The sequence below is a fragment of the Cokeromyces recurvatus genome, assembly GCF_025118155.1.
Source record: "Cokeromyces recurvatus strain NRRL 2243 chromosome Unknown BX663scaffold_4, whole genome shotgun sequence".
NCBI classification, from domain to species: domain Eukaryota; kingdom Fungi; phylum Mucoromycota; class Mucoromycetes; order Mucorales; family Mucoraceae; genus Cokeromyces; species Cokeromyces recurvatus.
The window spans coordinates 52855-70905 of record NW_026251390.1 but is presented as its reverse complement, the minus strand read 5'-3'; the positions used below and the strand labels follow the sequence as shown (position 1 = coordinate 70905).

At 30.3% G+C, this 18051-nt stretch overlaps 8 protein-coding genes across 8 annotated transcripts; 4 read left to right on the top strand and 4 right to left on the bottom strand.

The window, feature by feature from the left end:
• Position 1: 1 nt before the first annotated feature.
• On the top strand, positions 2-3073 carry BX663DRAFT_483531 (peptidase S8/S53 domain-containing protein; the record flags this gene model as incomplete). The annotated part of the gene is made up of 6 exons (XM_051524501.1): positions 2-349; positions 419-534; positions 610-866; positions 919-1269; positions 1362-1845; positions 1912-3073. 6 exons carry the CDS (start codon positions 2-4, stop codon positions 3071-3073), a joined length of 2718 nt encoding a protein of 905 aa, XP_051385831.1.
• Positions 3074-4665: 1592 nt separating this feature from the next.
• Positions 4666-7915, top strand: BX663DRAFT_497836 (uncharacterized protein). Its single transcript, XM_051525969.1, has 9 exons — positions 4666-4878; positions 4981-5078; positions 5142-5247; positions 5310-5438; positions 5500-5632; positions 5708-6566; positions 6629-6860; positions 6935-7448; positions 7519-7915. Exons 1-9 carry the CDS (start codon positions 4795-4797, stop codon positions 7875-7877), a joined length of 2514 nt encoding a protein of 837 aa, XP_051385830.1. The 5' UTR covers positions 4666-4794; the 3' UTR covers positions 7878-7915.
• BX663DRAFT_497834 (uncharacterized protein) lies at positions 7916-8788 on the bottom strand. Its single transcript, XM_051525968.1, has one exon. It carries the CDS (start codon positions 8761-8763, stop codon positions 8014-8016), a length of 750 nt encoding a protein of 249 aa, XP_051385829.1. The 5' UTR covers positions 8764-8788; the 3' UTR covers positions 7916-8013.
• Positions 8789-9188: 400 nt separating this feature from the next.
• BX663DRAFT_448694 (uncharacterized protein) lies at positions 9189-10742 on the bottom strand. Its single transcript, XM_051523713.1, has 7 exons — positions 10655-10742; positions 10516-10591; positions 10327-10436; positions 10095-10268; positions 10007-10034; positions 9819-9961; positions 9189-9761 (listed from the first exon to the last, which is right to left on the bottom strand). Exons 1-7 carry the CDS (start codon positions 10676-10678, stop codon positions 9303-9305), a joined length of 1014 nt encoding a protein of 337 aa, XP_051385828.1. The 5' UTR covers positions 10679-10742; the 3' UTR covers positions 9189-9302.
• Positions 10743-10847: 105 nt separating this feature from the next.
• On the top strand, positions 10848-11285 carry BX663DRAFT_534851 (uncharacterized protein; the record flags this gene model as incomplete). The annotated part of the gene is made up of 3 exons (XM_051530586.1): positions 10848-10970; positions 11027-11205; positions 11259-11285. The coding sequence occupies exons 1-3, from the start codon at positions 10892-10894 to the stop codon at positions 11283-11285; spliced, it is 285 nt and encodes a 94-aa protein (XP_051385827.1). The 5' UTR covers positions 10848-10891.
• BX663DRAFT_497817 (endoribonuclease L-PSP) lies at positions 11265-12084 on the bottom strand. The gene is made up of 5 exons (XM_051525967.1): positions 11992-12084; positions 11875-11910; positions 11745-11810; positions 11505-11668; positions 11265-11434 (listed from the first exon to the last, which is right to left on the bottom strand). Exons 1-5 carry the CDS (start codon positions 12050-12052, stop codon positions 11336-11338), a joined length of 426 nt encoding a protein of 141 aa, XP_051385826.1. The 5' UTR covers positions 12053-12084; the 3' UTR covers positions 11265-11335.
• Positions 12085-14213: 2129 nt separating this feature from the next.
• On the top strand, positions 14214-15167 carry BX663DRAFT_529404 (SBDS protein C-terminal domain-containing protein; the record flags this gene model as incomplete). The annotated part of the gene is made up of 4 exons (XM_051530239.1): positions 14214-14245; positions 14309-14404; positions 14474-14981; positions 15042-15167. 4 exons carry the CDS (start codon positions 14214-14216, stop codon positions 15165-15167), a joined length of 762 nt encoding a protein of 253 aa, XP_051385825.1.
• Positions 15089-17205, bottom strand: BX663DRAFT_242696 (vacuolar fusion protein MON1). The gene is made up of 8 exons (XM_051521847.1): positions 16928-17205; positions 16792-16864; positions 16607-16693; positions 16454-16547; positions 16287-16401; positions 16062-16201; positions 15414-15986; positions 15089-15304 (listed from the first exon to the last, which is right to left on the bottom strand). The coding sequence occupies exons 1-8, from the start codon at positions 17148-17150 to the stop codon at positions 15164-15166; spliced, it is 1446 nt and encodes a 481-aa protein (XP_051385824.1). The 5' UTR covers positions 17151-17205; the 3' UTR covers positions 15089-15163.
• Between the last annotated feature and the right edge of the window lie 846 nt (positions 17206-18051).

The window sequence follows — 18051 nt, the reverse complement described above, 5'->3', positions numbered from 1 at the left end:
AATGATAAGAATAGTCAAAATTCTTCCATTCTTACTGCTATTATTTGCATTTGTGGCAGCAAAATCGAAGAAGCATGATCGTAAATCCAGTCTCTTTGTACCAAATACTTACATAATTGAATTTGATCAACCTATTAGCCACTCATTCAATTTGAATAACAATAATAAACGACATTTACTTGGTAAAAGAAAAGCCAGCTTTTATGAACAGCTCAATACATTTAATATTAGTTACAATGTTCGATATGAATATGAAATAATGAATGCTGTCTCGATTTCTTTTAAAAGTCCTGAAGACACTTTATTATTTTTTAAAAATACGCCAAATATAAAAAAGGCGTGGCCTGTGGTAAATATATTATCATTATTATAACGTACGTATAACAATTGACTTGAAATATTTATATATATTCTTAAGAATACAGTATCAAAACCATCTTCATTTCGATCCAATGTAACAAATGATAATAAAATAGCTGGCTTGTTTGAACTTTATAATGTTACTGGTATACATAAAATGAGGAATGAATTAGGGTATTACCATTTCTTGTTATTTATTACTTTTTTTTTTTTTCGTTTAACATACTTTATATATATTTATATTTACAGATTGACTGGGAGAGGAATTAAGGTAGGTATCATTGACACAGGTGTTGATTATACACATCCTGCCTTGGGAAGTTGTTTTGGTGAAAATTGTCGTGTTGCTTATGGTTATGATTTTGTTGGAGACACGTATAATGGAAAAAATACTCCTATTCCGAATAATGATCCATTAGATAATTGTAATGGGCATGGTACTCACGTTACTGGTATCATTGGTGCAAATCAACCAAATATTAATTTTACTGGTATTGCACCGGAAGGTATGCCAAAAAAAAAAAAAAAAAAAAAAGTTCAATGAAAAAATTTATTAAGTATACCTTTTGATGTTAGTTACTTTTGGAGCTTATCGAATTTTTGGATGCTCAGGAACGAGCTCAGATGATATTATTATAAAAGCTATGGAAAAGGCCTATTTAGATGGTATGGATGTTGTTAATCTATCATTAGGTGATGGTGGATGGCCAGAATCCCCTATATCCCTATTGGCAAATGAATTAGCGTTAAAGGGGATGATTGTGTGTGCTGCTGCAGGGAATGAGGGTGCTAAAGGTATGTTTGAAGTGGGTGCACCTTCACTTGGAAAATATGCTTTATCTATTGCTAGTATTGACAATAGTTATGTACTCTCACATACAATCAAATACGATAGCGATAAAAAAATAGGTATATATATATATATATATATATATATATATATATATATATATATATAACAAATAAGATTATTTATCTAATAATTATATGCAATCTTCTAGATTATCACAATTATAACGCCAACCTATTCCGTTTTAAAGAAGTGACTCTCATTGCTAACTCAAAACAGTTTTTACAAAAACACGATGGCTGTGACCCTTTGAAAACAAAAGTGGAGGGTAAATTTGTTCTTATGAGTCGCGGTGGTTGTACATTTACGAATAAAATGATGAATGCTCAAAACGCTGGTGCTATAGGCGTCTTATTTTACAATAATGGTCCTGGTGAATTCACTCCTTCCTTATTAACTAATTCAACCATTCATATTGATTATGGAAGTATATCTCAGCAAGAAGGTCATGATTTATTTCAATTTTTGAAAAGGAATCCTTCTGATTTTTCTGGTCTCATTGAATTTATCGCAGAAGATAGTGTTTTACCTATTCCTACAGCAGGTTCAATTAGTTCTTTTAGCTCATGGGGATTAGGTCCGGATTTAAGTATAAAGCCTGACATCAGTGCACCAGGAGGAAAAATCTATTCTACGTAAATTAAATAAATGTATACATAAATACATACATAGTCATAACTGTTTTATTTATATATATATAGTTATCCTGTGTCTCTTGGTAGTTATGCAACTTTAAGTGGAACAAGTATGGCAAGCCCTTATGTTGCAGGTATTGTTGCTTTACTTCAAGAAGCTAGAGGAGGTAATCGAGCTATTCATGTGAATGAAGTCCGTACCATATTGATCAATAACGGACATCCTTTCAATCGATACAATTCTGAAGAGTTAGAATCAGTAGCAAGACAGGGTTCTGGACTGATTGATGGTTATCAAGCGATTAGATCGGACACAATCGTCATACCCGAACATATCCGACTGAATGATACTGAGCATAGTGCTGACAATCATGAATATACACTCACTATTAAAAATAATGGTCGTATGGCTGCTGAATACTATATAAGCCATAGAGTAGCAAGTACTGCTCAAGGGTTTCAGCAAAATACATATGACAATACTCAAAACATGTTCCCTCTTAATATACCTATTATGTTATCTGATTATGAGGCAGAGGCGATGGTAGATATTTATGACCCCATAGTTTTGATAGACGCAAATGAAGAAAGGAATATTACTATACGTATCTCTCCGCCTCTTAACTCAGACTCAATGCCTCCCTCCATCTATTCAGGATACATTACTGTCACTAAAGACGAGAAGAGTATCATTTATGTGCCCTACGCTGGACTTACGTCAAGTTTATCAAAATTACCTGTATTAGTTATGAATGATACAATGCCTACCCTTGTTCATAAACGAATAAATAGTGATTTTTCCATCATTCTCTTGTCCTTTCAATTAGCAGAGGCGTCTCCATTAGTGAAAATATCAGCTGTAAGTGCAGCTGACGTTAACCAACACTTTGGTTTCATTCCTGGTGGATATATCAGATATGCTAAAAGAAATAGTCCTGAAGATTTACTCGATGTTATGGTTCTGCCTTGGTATGGTAACGTAGCTGCCACAACTGAACAAGTTAGCTTGGGTCCCTCCCTTCATCAAAGTAAAACCCAGCAAAATCAATATCAAAGTCTTCAAATAGATCCTCAGCTCACTACCTTTCAACCATTTATCTCTCAAATCGGTACCAAACTCAAAGCGGGTTCTTATAAACTGAAATTAATGGCATTACGTCCTTTTGGTGATCTAAATAATGAAGACGACTATGATATTTGGTATTCACCTGAGATAGAGTTTAATTAATATTGTATAAAAGTTTTTTCTTTTTTTGGCTTGCTCTAGCCAATGTAAACAAAACAAAACAAAACAAAATTATCTGATTATTATTATAGATTTTTCATAAATACGACTGAATAAATTTTTATTAATTAAATAAATTTGGCCAATGAGTACATTAGCGTCTTAAATATTTCTTAAGAAGTTATTGATTAATTCGTTTAAAAATGTAGTAATTAAGACTGTTAATTATTGATGCGTATATTTGCCATAACATCGATTTGTTAAGTATGTGTGTTAGTGTAAGTATCTAGTAAAGATTTTTAAATAAGATAGTACTTTAGGAAATAGTGTAGTAAAAAACCAAGGTTTACTAATAAGAGCACAACCTATCGTAGTAGGCGGTTAAGTAAAATAAAATACCACATTAGTCAAGTAATAAATAATATCATCACCTACTATAACTTGGCAAATATATTTATTTTCGCAAAATTCCTGAGTCTTAAGAGATCCAAGAAATAAGGGGCTAATGAAAAGGATATAGTTGAATCGACCACGAGCCATCTAAGTATAGAAATGAATCTAAAAGTAAACATTCAAAATTATTAAAAATAATAATACCAATGATAGCAAATTGATTCATGCTCTACAAAACTTTTTTTAAAAAAAAAAAATTAAAACAGAGTGATATTTTAGAGCATTTTCCAAGAGACATGACCAAGTAAGGAAAAATGTTTTAGATGTGGTAACAAAGTATCATTAAAAAAAAGCATTAATAATTGTTAGTTGGTAAAGCAATAATAACATATTTGAGAGGATGCTGTCTTTGTCTTAATTGAAGGCTGTACTCACAGCAAAATGGGAGTAGCAAAACTAGCTATGCAGATTAGGATATCAGAATCATATTATCATTACAGGATAATAAGCTAATGAATAACGTAAACCTAGTGGCATCTTGTAGTAAAGTATTACCGACTAATCGTATCACAAAAGGGTCGATAAGTTATTGATACATAGGAATGTATATATCAATATATATATTTATATTGAGCCCAGAAGAGCATGAGTGATAGGTGAGAAATGGTAGGTAGAATTTCAATATGGAGATAGTCAAAAGGATATTACAGAATATCCAATAATACATGTGGTAGATACAATTAGAGGAATTATCAGATGCAAGATTGATTAAGAGTGTTATATACCCATTTAAAGTCGAGAAAAGCCAAATACTGTATTTAAATATTGTAAACTTTGATGATTCAAAGTCACTGACAATAAATTCAAATATTAAAAAAAAAAAAGAATAAAAAAGTTCTACTAAAGGATACATTTATTCTATTTTCTTTCTTTCTATGTTAGATTATACTAGGTTTAAAATTACTATATTAACTATGTTTTTATTCTTCTTTAAATAAAGGGTGTTTAGCAATTAAATAAAATAACTTTTACTAAGCAATAAATTAAGTACAATAGTTACTGTAAAAATACTTGTTTTCTATTGGGCGACATAAATGCGTCACATACTAAAAAAGCACGCCTACAATTGGGTACCAAACAATGCTTTTTTTCATTTAATACACATATTTCAAAAATTACTTTTATTAGGTAAATTTTTATTTATATGTAAAAAGAAGTCTTCAATTGTTATGTGTTATACATTTGAATGTTAAATTTCTAAATTTTTGTTTCTTTTTTCCCCTTCATTAAAAGAATCTTTTCTAATCGTCTTTTCATAATAAAGATAAAAAATGGATAAAAGGCCAAAGAGATCTAATGTTGTTGAAAAAAATTATAGAGAACGTAAAAGACAAAGAAGACGAAATAGTGAAAAAGTAACTATTTATACCAAAGATAGATATAAAAGGAAAATAAATTATTTTATTTTAGTTTAGTTTATTTTACTTTATTTTATTTTATTTTATTTTTTTTACTAGTCTGTATCAGTTAGTTCTACTGTAGATAATACTCCACCACAATATGATTTGATTGAACAACTTTACAATGATATTTTAGATTATAAAGATCCAGACGAGTAAGTCCTTTTTATAACTGTTATACATTTGTAAGTAATAAAAATTAAGCATTACTTATATAGCGAGGAATACGATCTTTGTGCTTTGTTCTTAGAATTACCTTCAAAAGTCGAATATCCTGATTATTACGATGTTATTAAACACCCTATTGCTCTTGAAGATATGAAGGTATTATATACATGTTAATACAGAACGCGTTTGTTTGTTTATTTTATTAATGTTTTGATTAGGCTAAGATTGATGCAAAAGAATATACTTTATTATCACAATTTAAAGCTGATATTGAACTAATGATTTCCAATGCTAAAAAATACAACATTAAAGAATCACAAGTATATGAAGATGCGATCAAAATTCAGGTAAATGAAATTGATTAGATATATATTTATAATACTTACAGAATAATAATAAAAAAAATAGAAATTTGTGAAAAATTGGAAAGAGCCTAAAGAAAAGGCTATCTTAAAACTTCCTGGAGATGCTTTCACTCAAGGATCAACACCAAAAATAAAGGCTATTAAGCTTCGAGCTGTGGATAAGCAAAGTCAAAAAAGTAAATACATCTATACGCTTTTTTTTTATTTTATTTTATTTTAAAAAAATATCAATATTTATTTTTGTTTTAAAGCTATAAAGGCTTTAATGCAGGCTATTAGTAAGAAAGATTCGAAGCGAGCTTTGGAATTATTAGAGGAAGATAAAGATTTAAATCCTAATGAATTGATTGAAGTAGAAATGTTTAACGACAAATTTACTTGGGCCCCAATTCATGCGGCAGCTTATTATGGTGATGTGAAGTTAGTTGAATCATTATTAGCAAGAGGAGCTAATGTAGAATTAAATGATACTTGGTATTCTGCTACTCCTTTGGGTTGGGCAGCATTTGGTGATAAGGATAAAGTTGTAAAATTGCTTATTGAAAAATACAATGCCAATATAAAAGCAGAAAATATTCATGGTCAAGTACCATTTGATGTCGTATCTGATCAAGATGATCCAAGATGGATTGGTTTATTTAAAGAGGTACCTCCCACACTAATTCCACAAAAACCACCTCAGCCACAGCCACAACCACAGCCACAGGCTTCTCAGCCACAGCCAAATCCTCTCATTCATTTACCAGCTCCACCACAAACGCAAACAACACAACAAACACAAATACAAATACAACAGCAGCAGCAAGAACAGCAAGCACCTACTATTAATAGTACAAATGCTAGTATTCCTCAAATTAATAATAGACCGCAACAGATACAAATTACACCAAACAGGCCCTTGCCGATTCAATCATATCCACCTGGTACTGTTAGACCTATTCCAACAGTGACAGATGGACAATTTATTAAAAAGAGAAGAGGTAGACCACCGAAAAGTGAAACGGAAGCTGCAACTGCTAGACCGACAACTGAAATTGATCTCAATACATTTGATCCTGTTGCTTTTGAAATTGAACTTTTTAATGCTATTCGAACTCATACTGATAATACGTAATTTACCCTAAATAGCTTATGGAATATATCATCTAACTAACTTGAATATATGAATTTAGGAATCGTCTTTATTCCGAACAATTTGAAGATTTACCAGATCGTGAAGAATATCCTGAATATTACAATACAATCAAGAAGCCAGTTTCACTTACAATGATTGCAGAAAAGATGCAAACAAGAGCTTACTCTAATTTACATGCATGGATAGCTGATATGAGACTTGTTTTTGAAAATGCTCTCAATTTTAACGAGCCTGGTTCTCGTATATATCGTGATGCAAAATTGCTATTGGTAAATATGGATTTTGTATATGTAAAAAAATGATAAACAATATTAATCTTTTTTTATTTTATTTCTTCCTTTAGCGTTTATTAAATCGTTTACAAGATCGTATTTTAGCTAGACTTGGTGTTCCAGTCAGTCAAGAAGATGCAGCCTTCCGTATAGATTTAAGAAATAGGCCATTTGATGTAGATGCATTGAGCGAAGATAAACGTAAAATAAAAAGGTACTTAAATACTAATAAATCAAGAACCCAAAGTATGGAGCCAGAACAACATCATGCGATGCCTCCTTATATCATGCAGCAGCAACAGCAACAACTTTTACAACAACAACTTTTATTCCAACAGCAGCAGCAACAACAACAGCAACAACAACGACAATTTATGTCTATGCAACCATCAGTAGATACACCTGCCATGATAATTCAACCCTCTTTACCTCAGTCATTTGAAATGAATACTTTTGTTCCTAACACTATTCCAAATCGACCTACTCCACCTCTAAATACTTATGGACCTTTTTCTGGTCCTACTAGTAATCAATCCCCTTTACCAAAGGCGTCAAAAGAATTCTATGCTTTATGTCAAGATGAAGGTAAGGTGTTTTATTATTATTATTATTTCGCTGTAACTAATTTTATATATGTATCTATTTATTTATATAGTTAAAATGTTTATTCAAGAATTAAAGATAACATCTCCTAATAATAATTCAATTGTTATGAGTTTGGATGGAGAATACTCAAACCACAGTATATTTGTACCTTCTAATGTAGAGACATTGACTATTCAACCTGATTTAGTAAAGGCGTTAAAAGTGGAAGAGAAGCGTTTAAATATTACAGTTTTACAAAATAATATGAAATTAAATGTACCTGATATGACAGAATGGCATACAGCTTCTTTAACTCGAGGTACGAACCTTATTAAAATTAGCATAACTGCTAATTGCACACAACCTGATTCAACTATTCCAGAATATAAATCAAAAATTTACCATTTATTTGTTACTCGTAACTGGTAGAATTAAATACATAACTAAGATAAAATAAATCTTTATTGCATAAAATAATATTCTAAAAAATTTATATGTACAAGATTTGTTGGTATTTATATAAGATATTGTTTTTTTTTTCTTTTTTGTGTGTGTGTGTTTTTTTTTAGAATCCACCACGTCCGCGACCACGGCCACCACGACCGCCAAAACCGCCACGGGCTTGACCACGGCCACCACGGCCACCACGACCACCACGACCACCACGGCCACCAAAACCGCCACGACCACCACGACCGCGACCGCCAAAGCCACCACGAGCAGGACGGCTACGAACTCTTTCAGAGTCATCACCCCCACTAAAATCAGTACGAACAGGGCGACCCTCGATGCTCACACCATTCATACCCTTGACGGCAGCCTCAGCTTGATCTTCGGTTTCAAATTCAATATAGCCAATACCACGAATTTTACCTGTTTCTCTGTTAAAGGGCAAACGAACATCACCTACAATGGTACCGAATTTTTCAAAAGCTTGACGAACACCATCTTCATCAAGACTATGGGCCAAGTTAGCGACAAAAACAGTATTTGTTTTAGGACCAAAATTAGTATCTTTACCACGAGGGGTAGCAGGGGTGGCATTATCAACCTTGATAGTACGACCCATAAATTCAGTACCATCAAGCTCCATTGCTGCATTTTTACCAGATTCATTAGCAAAATCAATATGAGCAAAACCACGAGATTTGCCTGTTTCAGGATGTGTACGAAGTCTAACACTAGAGATTTCACCACATGAACTAAAGTGCTCACGAATATCATCAGCTGTAGCGTCAAAATTAATTTGACCAACCCAGACAGTAGTACCTTCTGCACCGAATGCCTTTTTAGTGACTTGTTCTACTTTGACCATCTTTTTAGGACGCTTCTCCTCCTCCTCCTCTTCCTCCTCCTCTTCTTCTTCTTCTTCAAGATCAGATCTAGATCGCTTTCCATTAGATTCAGCATCACTTTCAGCCTCTTCTTCTTGATCAGATTCATCTTCTTCAACAGTAGAATCATTTTGATCGGAAACAGATTCTTCTTCAGAACCAGAGTCGTCCTCTGATGAAGAATGTTCATCGCTAGAGGAATAAGTAGGTTCCTTAGATTTAGTTTCAGTAACACTTTTTCCCATTGTTTGTATTATTTATAAAAAAGAAAAAAAAATTTTTTTAAGGGAAAAGAATAAAAATAAATAGAAGTTTTGGTCAACATGAATTAAAAGAGTGGAGAGCTGAGTTTTGTTATACAATTTTTTTGTGACTATTTTGTCTATCCAATATCAGACTTTTTTGATTCAATAGATAGCATGAATTATACAAATATTAGTTTATTATTAGTACAAATGAAAAGTAAGATAGAAAAAAATAAAATATGAAACACAAGTTAGAATTAGAATTAGAATTGTAATCATTTTTTCGGCGCTAGCGAACTTAAACCAAGTTGATTTCCAGAATGGTTATCAAAAAGCATTCGTAAACCTTGTTGGGGCCTAATGAGAGGAATAGAGGCTTGGGGACCTAAAGGCGGTGACTGAATATAGCTTGATCCAGGTTTAGGCTTTATAGATATAACCGAAGAATCATCATCATCATCATCGTCGTCGTCGTCGTCATCGTCATCATCGTCATCAAGAGAAAGAATACTTGTTCTTCTGGAAATAGTTGAAATAGAAGATGAAGATCCAATTGAGGCTAATTTCACAAGCCTCGGTTCTTGTAACATGTGTATTGTGCCTTGAGCCTGCTCAAGCATTTTTGTGTATTCAAACATCCTGTTCACCACATCATGTACACTTCCCTTTTGTTCTCTTTGATGAATTTCGATTGATGATAATCTACCTTGTAATTGGTTATTTTCATATACAATCTAATATGATTCAATTAATATCACAAAACTATCATCCTATTCTGTATGTTATCTTACAGAGGCAAGGTCAGAATACATATTCCTTATAGCTTGAGTAGCAAATATATCGGATTCTTTTTGTGTCTTAACTGCCTTTTCTAATAAAACTTGTAAATTCACATTCACCTCTTCTGTTGCTGTTAAGTCTTGTTCGATTTCAGCTTGTAAAATAAAATTAGTTTTACTATTTAGTATGTATCCTATACACTTACAAACTCTATCTTTCGATTTTTCCTAAATAATTAAGGATTAAGGAAATATATTTTTATATTATAGATTTTTCTTTTTTTTTACCAAATCAACAGTAATGCCATCCATTTGCTTAATTAAACCGGCCATGTTCCTTCGAAATTCAGCTAGTTCTTTTCTAGCTTGTTCCATTTCATGTAAGAATTGCATTCGTTCAGTTGCATCTATTGAGTTATGAGTTTTATGAGGTATCGAAGGTGTTGAAGAAGATGAAATTGGCTACAAAAAAATTGAATTATTAATATATAAAAGGTACATGTACTGTGTAATATAAAACCTTAATATCAGGTGTTGTATTATTATGTATTGAACATTCATTATCTTCTTGGTATAAATCTGAGCTTAATTCAATTACACTTGATCTTCTTTCATTTAAAACATATTTCTCTATATTTATATATATATATATATAAGAGAATAATGATAATTAAAATAAAATGAATAATAATTGAATTTGATGTTGTACCTTTATTAGATTCTATTATTAGCCTATCTTTTATTTTTTGCTTTTTTTTATCTTTAAAATGGGGATTACCCAAGGGCTAAAATTAATACTGTTAATAATGTGTGTTTTTTTTTTATATAAATCTACAATCAATTATAACCTGGGAGATCACCTCGGAATCCATTTAATGCTTCATCAATATTTCTATTTTATATTTCAATAGAAAAAAAAAAGGGTCTTAATAGAATATTTAGCCGCCATTTTTTTTTTTTTTTTTTTTAGAATTTATAATGACGCGAAGTGTGTACATAGTGTACAACTAGAGAGAAATACACCAATGTGTAAAAATCTGGGGTTGATAAGCCTTTATTTATTTATTTATTTATTATTAATAAAAATGCATCCTTCAATTACAATACGTGCTACTCATAAACCTTTGATTCGTTTCATAGGTTCTCGAGCTAATCTTTGGAAAGGTAAAGATAAATATGTATATAAATGTATAAGATGGATGATTTATATTTAAGATTAGATGCTCCTCATCACTCTGGACCTCATCCTTTAACACCACCTAATTTAGTTAAACATGTTGCTCAACCAAGTCAAATTAAAGCTAAACAAGCAGCTAATTCTAGTGCTATTGAATTTGGTCAATTAGCTGCGAAATATCGACGTGTACCAATCTCAGAAGCTGAAATGGAAGCTATTGAAGTAAGGATGATAAAAGGACATAGACTTTGTAAATACTAAATTTTATTGAATAGAGTGGAGGTGCTACATATGTTATTTAAATAATTATAATAAACTATATATGTATATATATAATATGTATATAATTCTCTTAATTTGTTACTGCAATGCATTCAATTTCAACAAAGGCATCTTTAGGAAGACGAGCTACTTGCACTGCACTACGAGCTGGTTGATGCTTATCAAAGAACTAACTCAAAGAAAAAAAAACAAATAGAATGATGAACAACTTTGTCAAAGGGAAACAAATAAGCGCTTACCCTAGCATAAACATCATTCATAGCAGCAAAATCATTCATATCCTTTAAAAAAACAGTTGTTTTGACAACTTTATCTATTCCGGAGTCAGATGCTTTAAGAACTTCCGCCATATTAGATAAACTTTGTTCTGTTTGTTCCTTTATTCCTCCCTTTATAATGTCACCTTTTAATTAATATTAATAGACATCAAAGCAGGAAAAAAAAAAAAAAAAAAAAAAAGTAACACAGTATAAATGTACCTGTTTCAGGAACAACTGGAAGTGAACCTGAAGTAAAAACTAGGCCGTTAGCCTTAATAGCTTGAGCTACAGTCATAAAAAGGTATTCAATAGTGAATGACTAGTAACGTATTAAGGTGTGTAAGTTTACCATAGGGTCCAATAGCTGCAGGTGCATTTGATGTATCTAATATAAAAAAAATCCATTTTAATGTTAAATTTTATATATAATTTTCATTTCAATGATATGCAATTGTGTTAAACATACGAACTCGAGTTAAAGTTGACAGAGATCTTGAAATGGCTGGAAATAGTCTGTTAGAAAACATTGAACGTAATGAGAAAGATAGAAAGAAAAAAATAAATAAATTGTATTTGAAAATCTCTTTTTTTTTTTTTTTTTTTTTGTAGTAGTAGTAGTAATAGTAATAGTAGATTTAAACTCAGTCATAATTGTGAGAAATAAAATAAAATAAAGTGCCAGATAGAGTGATGAGACAAAAGCAGCACAGTTATTACCTTTGAAGTGCAGAATTCACCCACAATGCTTAGTAGTAAATTACTACATTTTTTTATCTGCATTTCAATTTGATTTCAAAGAATTTTAGTGATTCCAGTTCGGAGACCTCTAAATTAGAGTGAATCTTTCCCGGACATCCCCATTACCAAATGATACTTGTGGGTAACTTGTCTTTATGACGTTCAAATTTCTTTAGTTTCTAGGATTCATTATTATAAAAAAGTATACAAATATAAAGTTAAAAGTTAAACCAATCCATATTCATACACAGCGTTGGTGTTATATACAAAAAATACAGTAATAAACAATCTTAGAGCTGAAGCAATGATAACTATAAATTCAGCTGTCAAAAAAAAAAAGAAAAAAAATTAAATACAAATAACGATTTGTTAATACGCATAAGCTGAACTTGATATAATATACCGCCCATATATAGTAAATCAATATGAGTTGTAATAAGTAATAGAAATAAATGTATACCTATTATTATAACTATTGTGTATACTCCATTAATCATACCCAATCATATATAGCCCAACTATACGAACTAATATACTGTAAAGGGTAATGATATATAGTTTAGACGGATAAGTTATGAATAAGACAATCATACAAAAAGTATAAATAGTAACAGGCGTTTTATATAGATGATTTTCTTTCTCCTTAGTCAGTTCTAACTCATTTTTTTTATATTTATATACTATACACATATTAATAAATGTATTAACAAATCTCACATATTTTATTTCTGTTTATTTTTATATTTCTCTTTCTTGACACAAATAACACAACAGTTACTTAAAGCATGATCGGTGGGCATGACAATAACGGCAATAAAAAGGCATAGAGGCTTTGTATGCATAAACGGTAATGGCGTCAGAAGACTTACTATCAGGAGAGAGAACAAAAGTAGAATCAGCACGTATAGAGTAGGCGACTATACAGCCAGTGACTATTATGAGATAGAAAAAAAAATACTGCTATTATCATCTGAGGAAATCGCAAGTACCCCCCCCCCATATCAACGACCGGTAAATAAGCCTTACTTGGATACCAGTAATAATGTCACAGTCAATGACATCACTAAATGGCTTCAAGTTGTAAAGTAGGTCAGTCTTAAATTCACCAAGACCACCTAGTTTACCAGTATATTGCTGAGATAAACCGATAAGAGTAACATTAAGTATTTTTTTTTAATCGACAGATAAGGAAACGAAACCCTAAAAAAAAAAAAAAAAAAAAAAAAAAAAAAAAAAAGAAAGCGTAAGACTATCCTCCTAGCATGTAATCTATTACGTATGGAAGGATAAAAGAAAATCAGCAAAAGTGTGGCTGGCTTCTTTGTGAGGTTTTTCTTATAAACACTAACTGAAGACAGGATCCAGAATGAATCCTTTTAAGAATAATGGGTTACAACCAGTCGAACAGGATGAACCTGTAAAAGAAGCTACAGTTAAAAGGATTGATGTTTTTTACCGAGTTAATTGACCTTGACAATGTTAACCCTTGATTGATTTGAGAGCTACATTTAGGTTGATCGACTTGCGGAGACTGCCTTATTAGGCAGGTGTTGGGTTTTAGTGGAAGAAAGTATGGCAAAATGAAATTAATTTTGTTACACTCAGCTACGATTTGCATTGATGAATGAAAATTACAAAAAAAGTCAGTCACATATAAGTTAAATTAATCAATAGCATCAAGAATAAGAGATCTGTTGTAAGAATAGTAATTTGAAGAAGAATTTTATTTAAAATATACAATTTTTTTTTATGAAATGACTGTTTCTTAAAATGAGAAGAAACAGCTTATATTTGTCAATTGGCGCAGCATCCTTTTGTCCTAAACAATAGTTGATATTCCAAGACCGAAAGGTGTGACTTACATACACAATTATAAACTTTTTTTTTTTTTTTTTTTTTTTTTTTTTTTTTTTTTTTTTTTAACGATAAAAAAAGGACATATTACATAATATGGTTATTCAACAACCCAATTCACAAATCAAGTAGGCCAAGTCAATAGTTTATTTCACGAACAAATACACTGAGATTTGTTTTTTTTGTTATAGACTTACGAATGTTTCTGTTGTTCGACTTCGTAAAGGTGGAAAGCGATTTGAATTGGCTTGCTATAAAAATAAAGTCATGGAATGGCGTACTAATGTGTAAGCTTTTATAATCACAATAATGATAATAATAATAATAATAATAAAAGTTAAATAAAATAATTGTAGAGAAACAGATTTAGATGAAGTTTTACAGATTCATAATGTCTTTTTTAACGTATCAAAGGGACAAGTATCAAGTAAAGAAGATTTAAAGAAATGTTTTAAAACAGAAGACATGGATAAAGTTATTCAAGAAATTTTAAAGAAAGGGGAGCTTCAAGTAGCTGAAAAGGAAAGAACAGACCAACTAGAGACAACTTGGAAAGATATTGCTAACATTGTGACCGATAATTGTGTTAATCCTCAAACAAAACGTCCTTATACAGTGACAATGATTGAAAAAGCCATGCAGGACCTCCATTTGAGTGTGAATCCTAAACGTAGTACAAAATCACAAGCTTTAGATGTTATTAAGCAACTACAAGAAAAACAAATTCTACCTATTCAAAGAGCACAAATGAAAGTCAGAATTACACTTCTTCAGTCAAAAGAATCAAAGAAATTACGTGAAAAGATTTTAACTTTAGTTACATCTATTGAAGATGAAGATTCAAATTCTACCGAAATTGAATTGGTAAAGTACTCTAAAAAAAACATTGTATATTAGAAGGATATTTATGTTAACTGTGTATAGATTGCTTTGATTGATCCGGGTAAATATCGTTCTATTAATGATTTATTACAAAATGAATCAAAAGGAAAAGGACAGCTGGAAATCATGAATTTAAGAGAAAAAGAAGAAGGAGATGAAAAGTTTTAAAAGACTGGTGAATTTAAAATAAATAAATTATCTTCATTTTTTTTTATCCATTTCAATAATTGATTCGAGCTTGATATTATTAATGGCTTAGGCGTATTTGAAGGGAATACGACATATAATTCAAATGATGAAGTTATCTAAGAGTGAAAAAAAAAAGATATGCATATAAACATGTGTTAAATAAATGCTTCTACTAATATTACATATACGTATACAACTATATATGTATACATCTATATATTTTACCCATCCTAAGAGTACTTCTTTTTCACTATTTATATAATATAATTTTAATGGTCTTGTTCTATTATGCATTCTATCAAACATATGCTGATAAAGTCTATATAATCTTCTTCTATTAATGTCATTCGTATAAGGTCCACTAAATCCTGGAGTTGTGAATTGAATATGGATTTTTGATTTATATATAAAATGAAGCAGAGAGGGTATCTGTATATCTTCAACTGTATACGTGTCATTTAAAGCCTCTTTAATCGTCGTTAATAATACTCCTTCTTTTTGCATACTTTCATAAATTTGTGATTTCCATGCACTTATCTCGAAAAAGTTATCTTTGGCCGTGCTAACAACAACTACTGAAATATTCTTTTCAACATAACATATATAAGCATGTAAAAATCCTTTTGAATTGAATTTTGGCAAACAAAGAGGTGTCCATGATTCAGCTGTATGAAATGTTGTAGATCCTGTCAACATGTTAAACAATAAATGAAGATCTGAAGGATGCAAACTATGTTTTCTAGGTCGTAATAATGTTACTAATTTCCCATTTGCTACAATCATTGCATATAATATTTTCTATATTCCCAAAATCAATTATAATTCAATTTAATTAACTAAATCTTTTTTTTTTTTTTTTTTTTTTTTTTTTACCTTCACTTTTCCTTCTGCCAAAATAGATCCTATTTGATCTCGAATAGGTCGATTTAGACGTAAACACTGTAACCCACTTAACATAAAGCTATGATCATTATTAAATGATGTTGATAAACTATCCAAAAATACTTCAGTACCTATGAATACATATATATAAGAGGAGACTTTTTTAAGAAAAAAAGAAAAAAAAACAGTTACAAGCATATATGCTTGCTTAATTACCTCCCAGTAATCTTCGTAAATCAAAATTAACTCTTTGTTCAAAAATCCTTGTTAACTGCACACTTGTTAAAACACTTAAGATTTGATTATGTAAGTATAGTAATTGGTCACGAATCTATTACTGATTATTATAATTTGATTATAACAATGATGTGATGTCTATTTACCTGATTGTCGGATTCTCCTGTTCTTGAAACAGCTACAAAATAAAGTGGTTCCTTAATAAGAAATACAAACTTATGATGTCCAGCATTAATCGACCTATTTTAAATACATAAATGAACAGATGCGTCGTAAGTTTATTCGTTTACACTTCCTACTTTATTGCGTCATCTCCATCTTGAAAAAAAGAAATAATTGCTTGAATGACGCCCATTAACGAAGATAATTGGGATTCATCACCATATCTAGAGTTAATAAAGAAAAATAAAATTAACTAGATAATAAGTAACATATCCAGATATAACATATATTTTTTCTGTTTTTCATTTTTTTTTTTATTTACCTTGTCCAGATTGGTTTTCCAGCACTGCTTAAGATGAAAAAATGCTTTTTATGTTGTAGCCATGTATTTGAGTCTTTATATATGTCAAGTTAGTTAAATATTGCTTCATTATAATATCATAATAATTATTACTGACCTGCTTCTGATTTAGACTTTACTTCACCGTCTGTTATGGGTATAATGGAGCTTCTTGAACCTTGTCTTCTTATTTTATTATAATTTTTAACCAGATCATCACTGTTATTTGAATTGGATGAATAATTAGAACCTAATGATGAAGGTTTAAACGAGTTACTGTCGTCAATTGAGTTATTCGATTGACTAGTATTACTGCTATCAACAAAAACTGGCTCCTGCATTATATCAAGCTACTCAGCAATATGTGTATATGTATTTATTCTTAAAAAAAAAAAAAAAGAAAAGAAGAAAAAAAAAAGAGAGAGAGGGAGAAATTATTACCAATATTATAAGAAAAAAAAAGGTTTTAAAATGACGTTATATTATAAAAAGGAGATATATGCATTAATATTACGTAATAAGCAGTAATTGAAAATGTATATGAATAAGTTATACTTGTATTTATGAGCTCCTTTATTAAATTAAAAAAAAACAGGTTCTAGCTAATAACAATTATTACATTAACATAGAACTAAATACCAACCTATAAAATGAAAGGCTTGCATTAAACCATATATACTTTACAAGAATATGTATAAAAAGGGAAAAAAGTAAATATGACATAAGAGAGATGAGAGAGAATCGGCATTTTATTAGATCAAGAATGATTGTAATTAGTTAAATGATAATAGTTGAAACTATTTATATGGATTTTTGTATTCCATACAATAGACATGAGTACATCTTTGTACAGTCTAGCTAATAAAGATTATAAGTTTTTTTTTTTTTTTTTTTTTTTTTTTTTTTTTTTTTTTGTCATTTATAGAAAGAATTATAGTCATAGTTATAAGTAGCATTGATTAATATCAACCATATAGCTATGAATTATTCAAAATAATCATACACCTTTTCTTTTGTTTTCAGTTATAAAGATAGAAATATTAATATCTTTAATGATAATGAAATTGAAGTTTATGACCTGGTAAAGGATGTATGAATGAATATCATTGATTCTAATATAGTATTGAAGACAGTATCTAGTCAATATGTATACTTAAAGTTAAAGCTATCTGATTCAATGTATAATGAAAATATGTTTGAAAGAAGTATTGTTGCAGAACCTAAGACGCAATATAATAATAA

What these genes read in the sequence shown, in the direction of transcription:
- BX663DRAFT_497836 (XM_051525969.1), top strand. Translation starts at nt 4,795, where the DNA reads ATGGATAAAAGGCCAAAGAGATCTAATGTTGTTGAAAAAAATTATAGA. An exon ending in GATTATAAAGATCCAGACGA is followed by an intron (nt 5,079 to 5,141) that starts GTAAGTCCTTTT and finishes TTACTTATATAG; the next exon opens with CGAGGAATACGATCTTTGTG. An exon ending in TGCTTTATGTCAAGATGAAG is followed by an intron (nt 7,449 to 7,518) that starts GTAAGGTGTTTT and finishes TTATTTATATAG; the next exon opens with TTAAAATGTTTATTCAAGAA.
- BX663DRAFT_497834 (XM_051525968.1), bottom strand. Translation starts at nt 8,763, where the DNA reads ATGGTCAAAGTAGAACAAGTCACTAAAAAGGCATTCGGTGCAGAAGGT.
- BX663DRAFT_448694 (XM_051523713.1), bottom strand. Translation starts at nt 10,678, where the DNA reads ATGGATTCCGAGGTGATCTCCCAG. An exon ending in ATTCCGAGGTGATCTCCCAG is followed by an intron (nt 10,592 to 10,654) that starts GTTATAATTGAT and finishes TATTAATTTTAG; the next exon opens with CCCTTGGGTAATCCCCATTT. An exon ending in ATGGCATTACTGTTGATTTG is followed by an intron (nt 10,035 to 10,094) that starts GTAAAAAAAAAG and finishes TTAATTATTTAG; the next exon opens with GAAAAATCGAAAGATAGAGT.
- BX663DRAFT_497817 (XM_051525967.1), bottom strand. Translation starts at nt 12,052, where the DNA reads ATGTTTTCTAACAGACTATTTCCAGCCATTTCAAGATCTCTGTCAACT. An exon ending in GTCAACTTTAACTCGAGTTC is followed by an intron (nt 11,911 to 11,991) that starts GTATGTTTAACA and finishes TTTTTATATTAG; the next exon opens with ATACATCAAATGCACCTGCA. An exon ending in TGAATGATGTTTATGCTAGG is followed by an intron (nt 11,435 to 11,504) that starts GTAAGCGCTTAT and finishes TCTTTGAGTTAG; the next exon opens with TTCTTTGATAAGCATCAACC.
- BX663DRAFT_242696 (XM_051521847.1), bottom strand. Translation starts at nt 17,150, where the DNA reads ATGCAGGAGCCAGTTTTTGTTGATAGCAGTAATACTAGTCAATCGAAT. An exon ending in AAAGTCTAAATCAGAAGCAG is followed by an intron (nt 16,865 to 16,927) that starts GTCAGTAATAAT and finishes ACATATATAAAG; the next exon opens with ACTCAAATACATGGCTACAA. An exon ending in AAGAAGTACTCTTAGGATGG is followed by an intron (nt 15,305 to 15,413) that starts GTAAAATATATA and finishes TTTCACTCTTAG; the next exon opens with ATAACTTCATCATTTGAATT.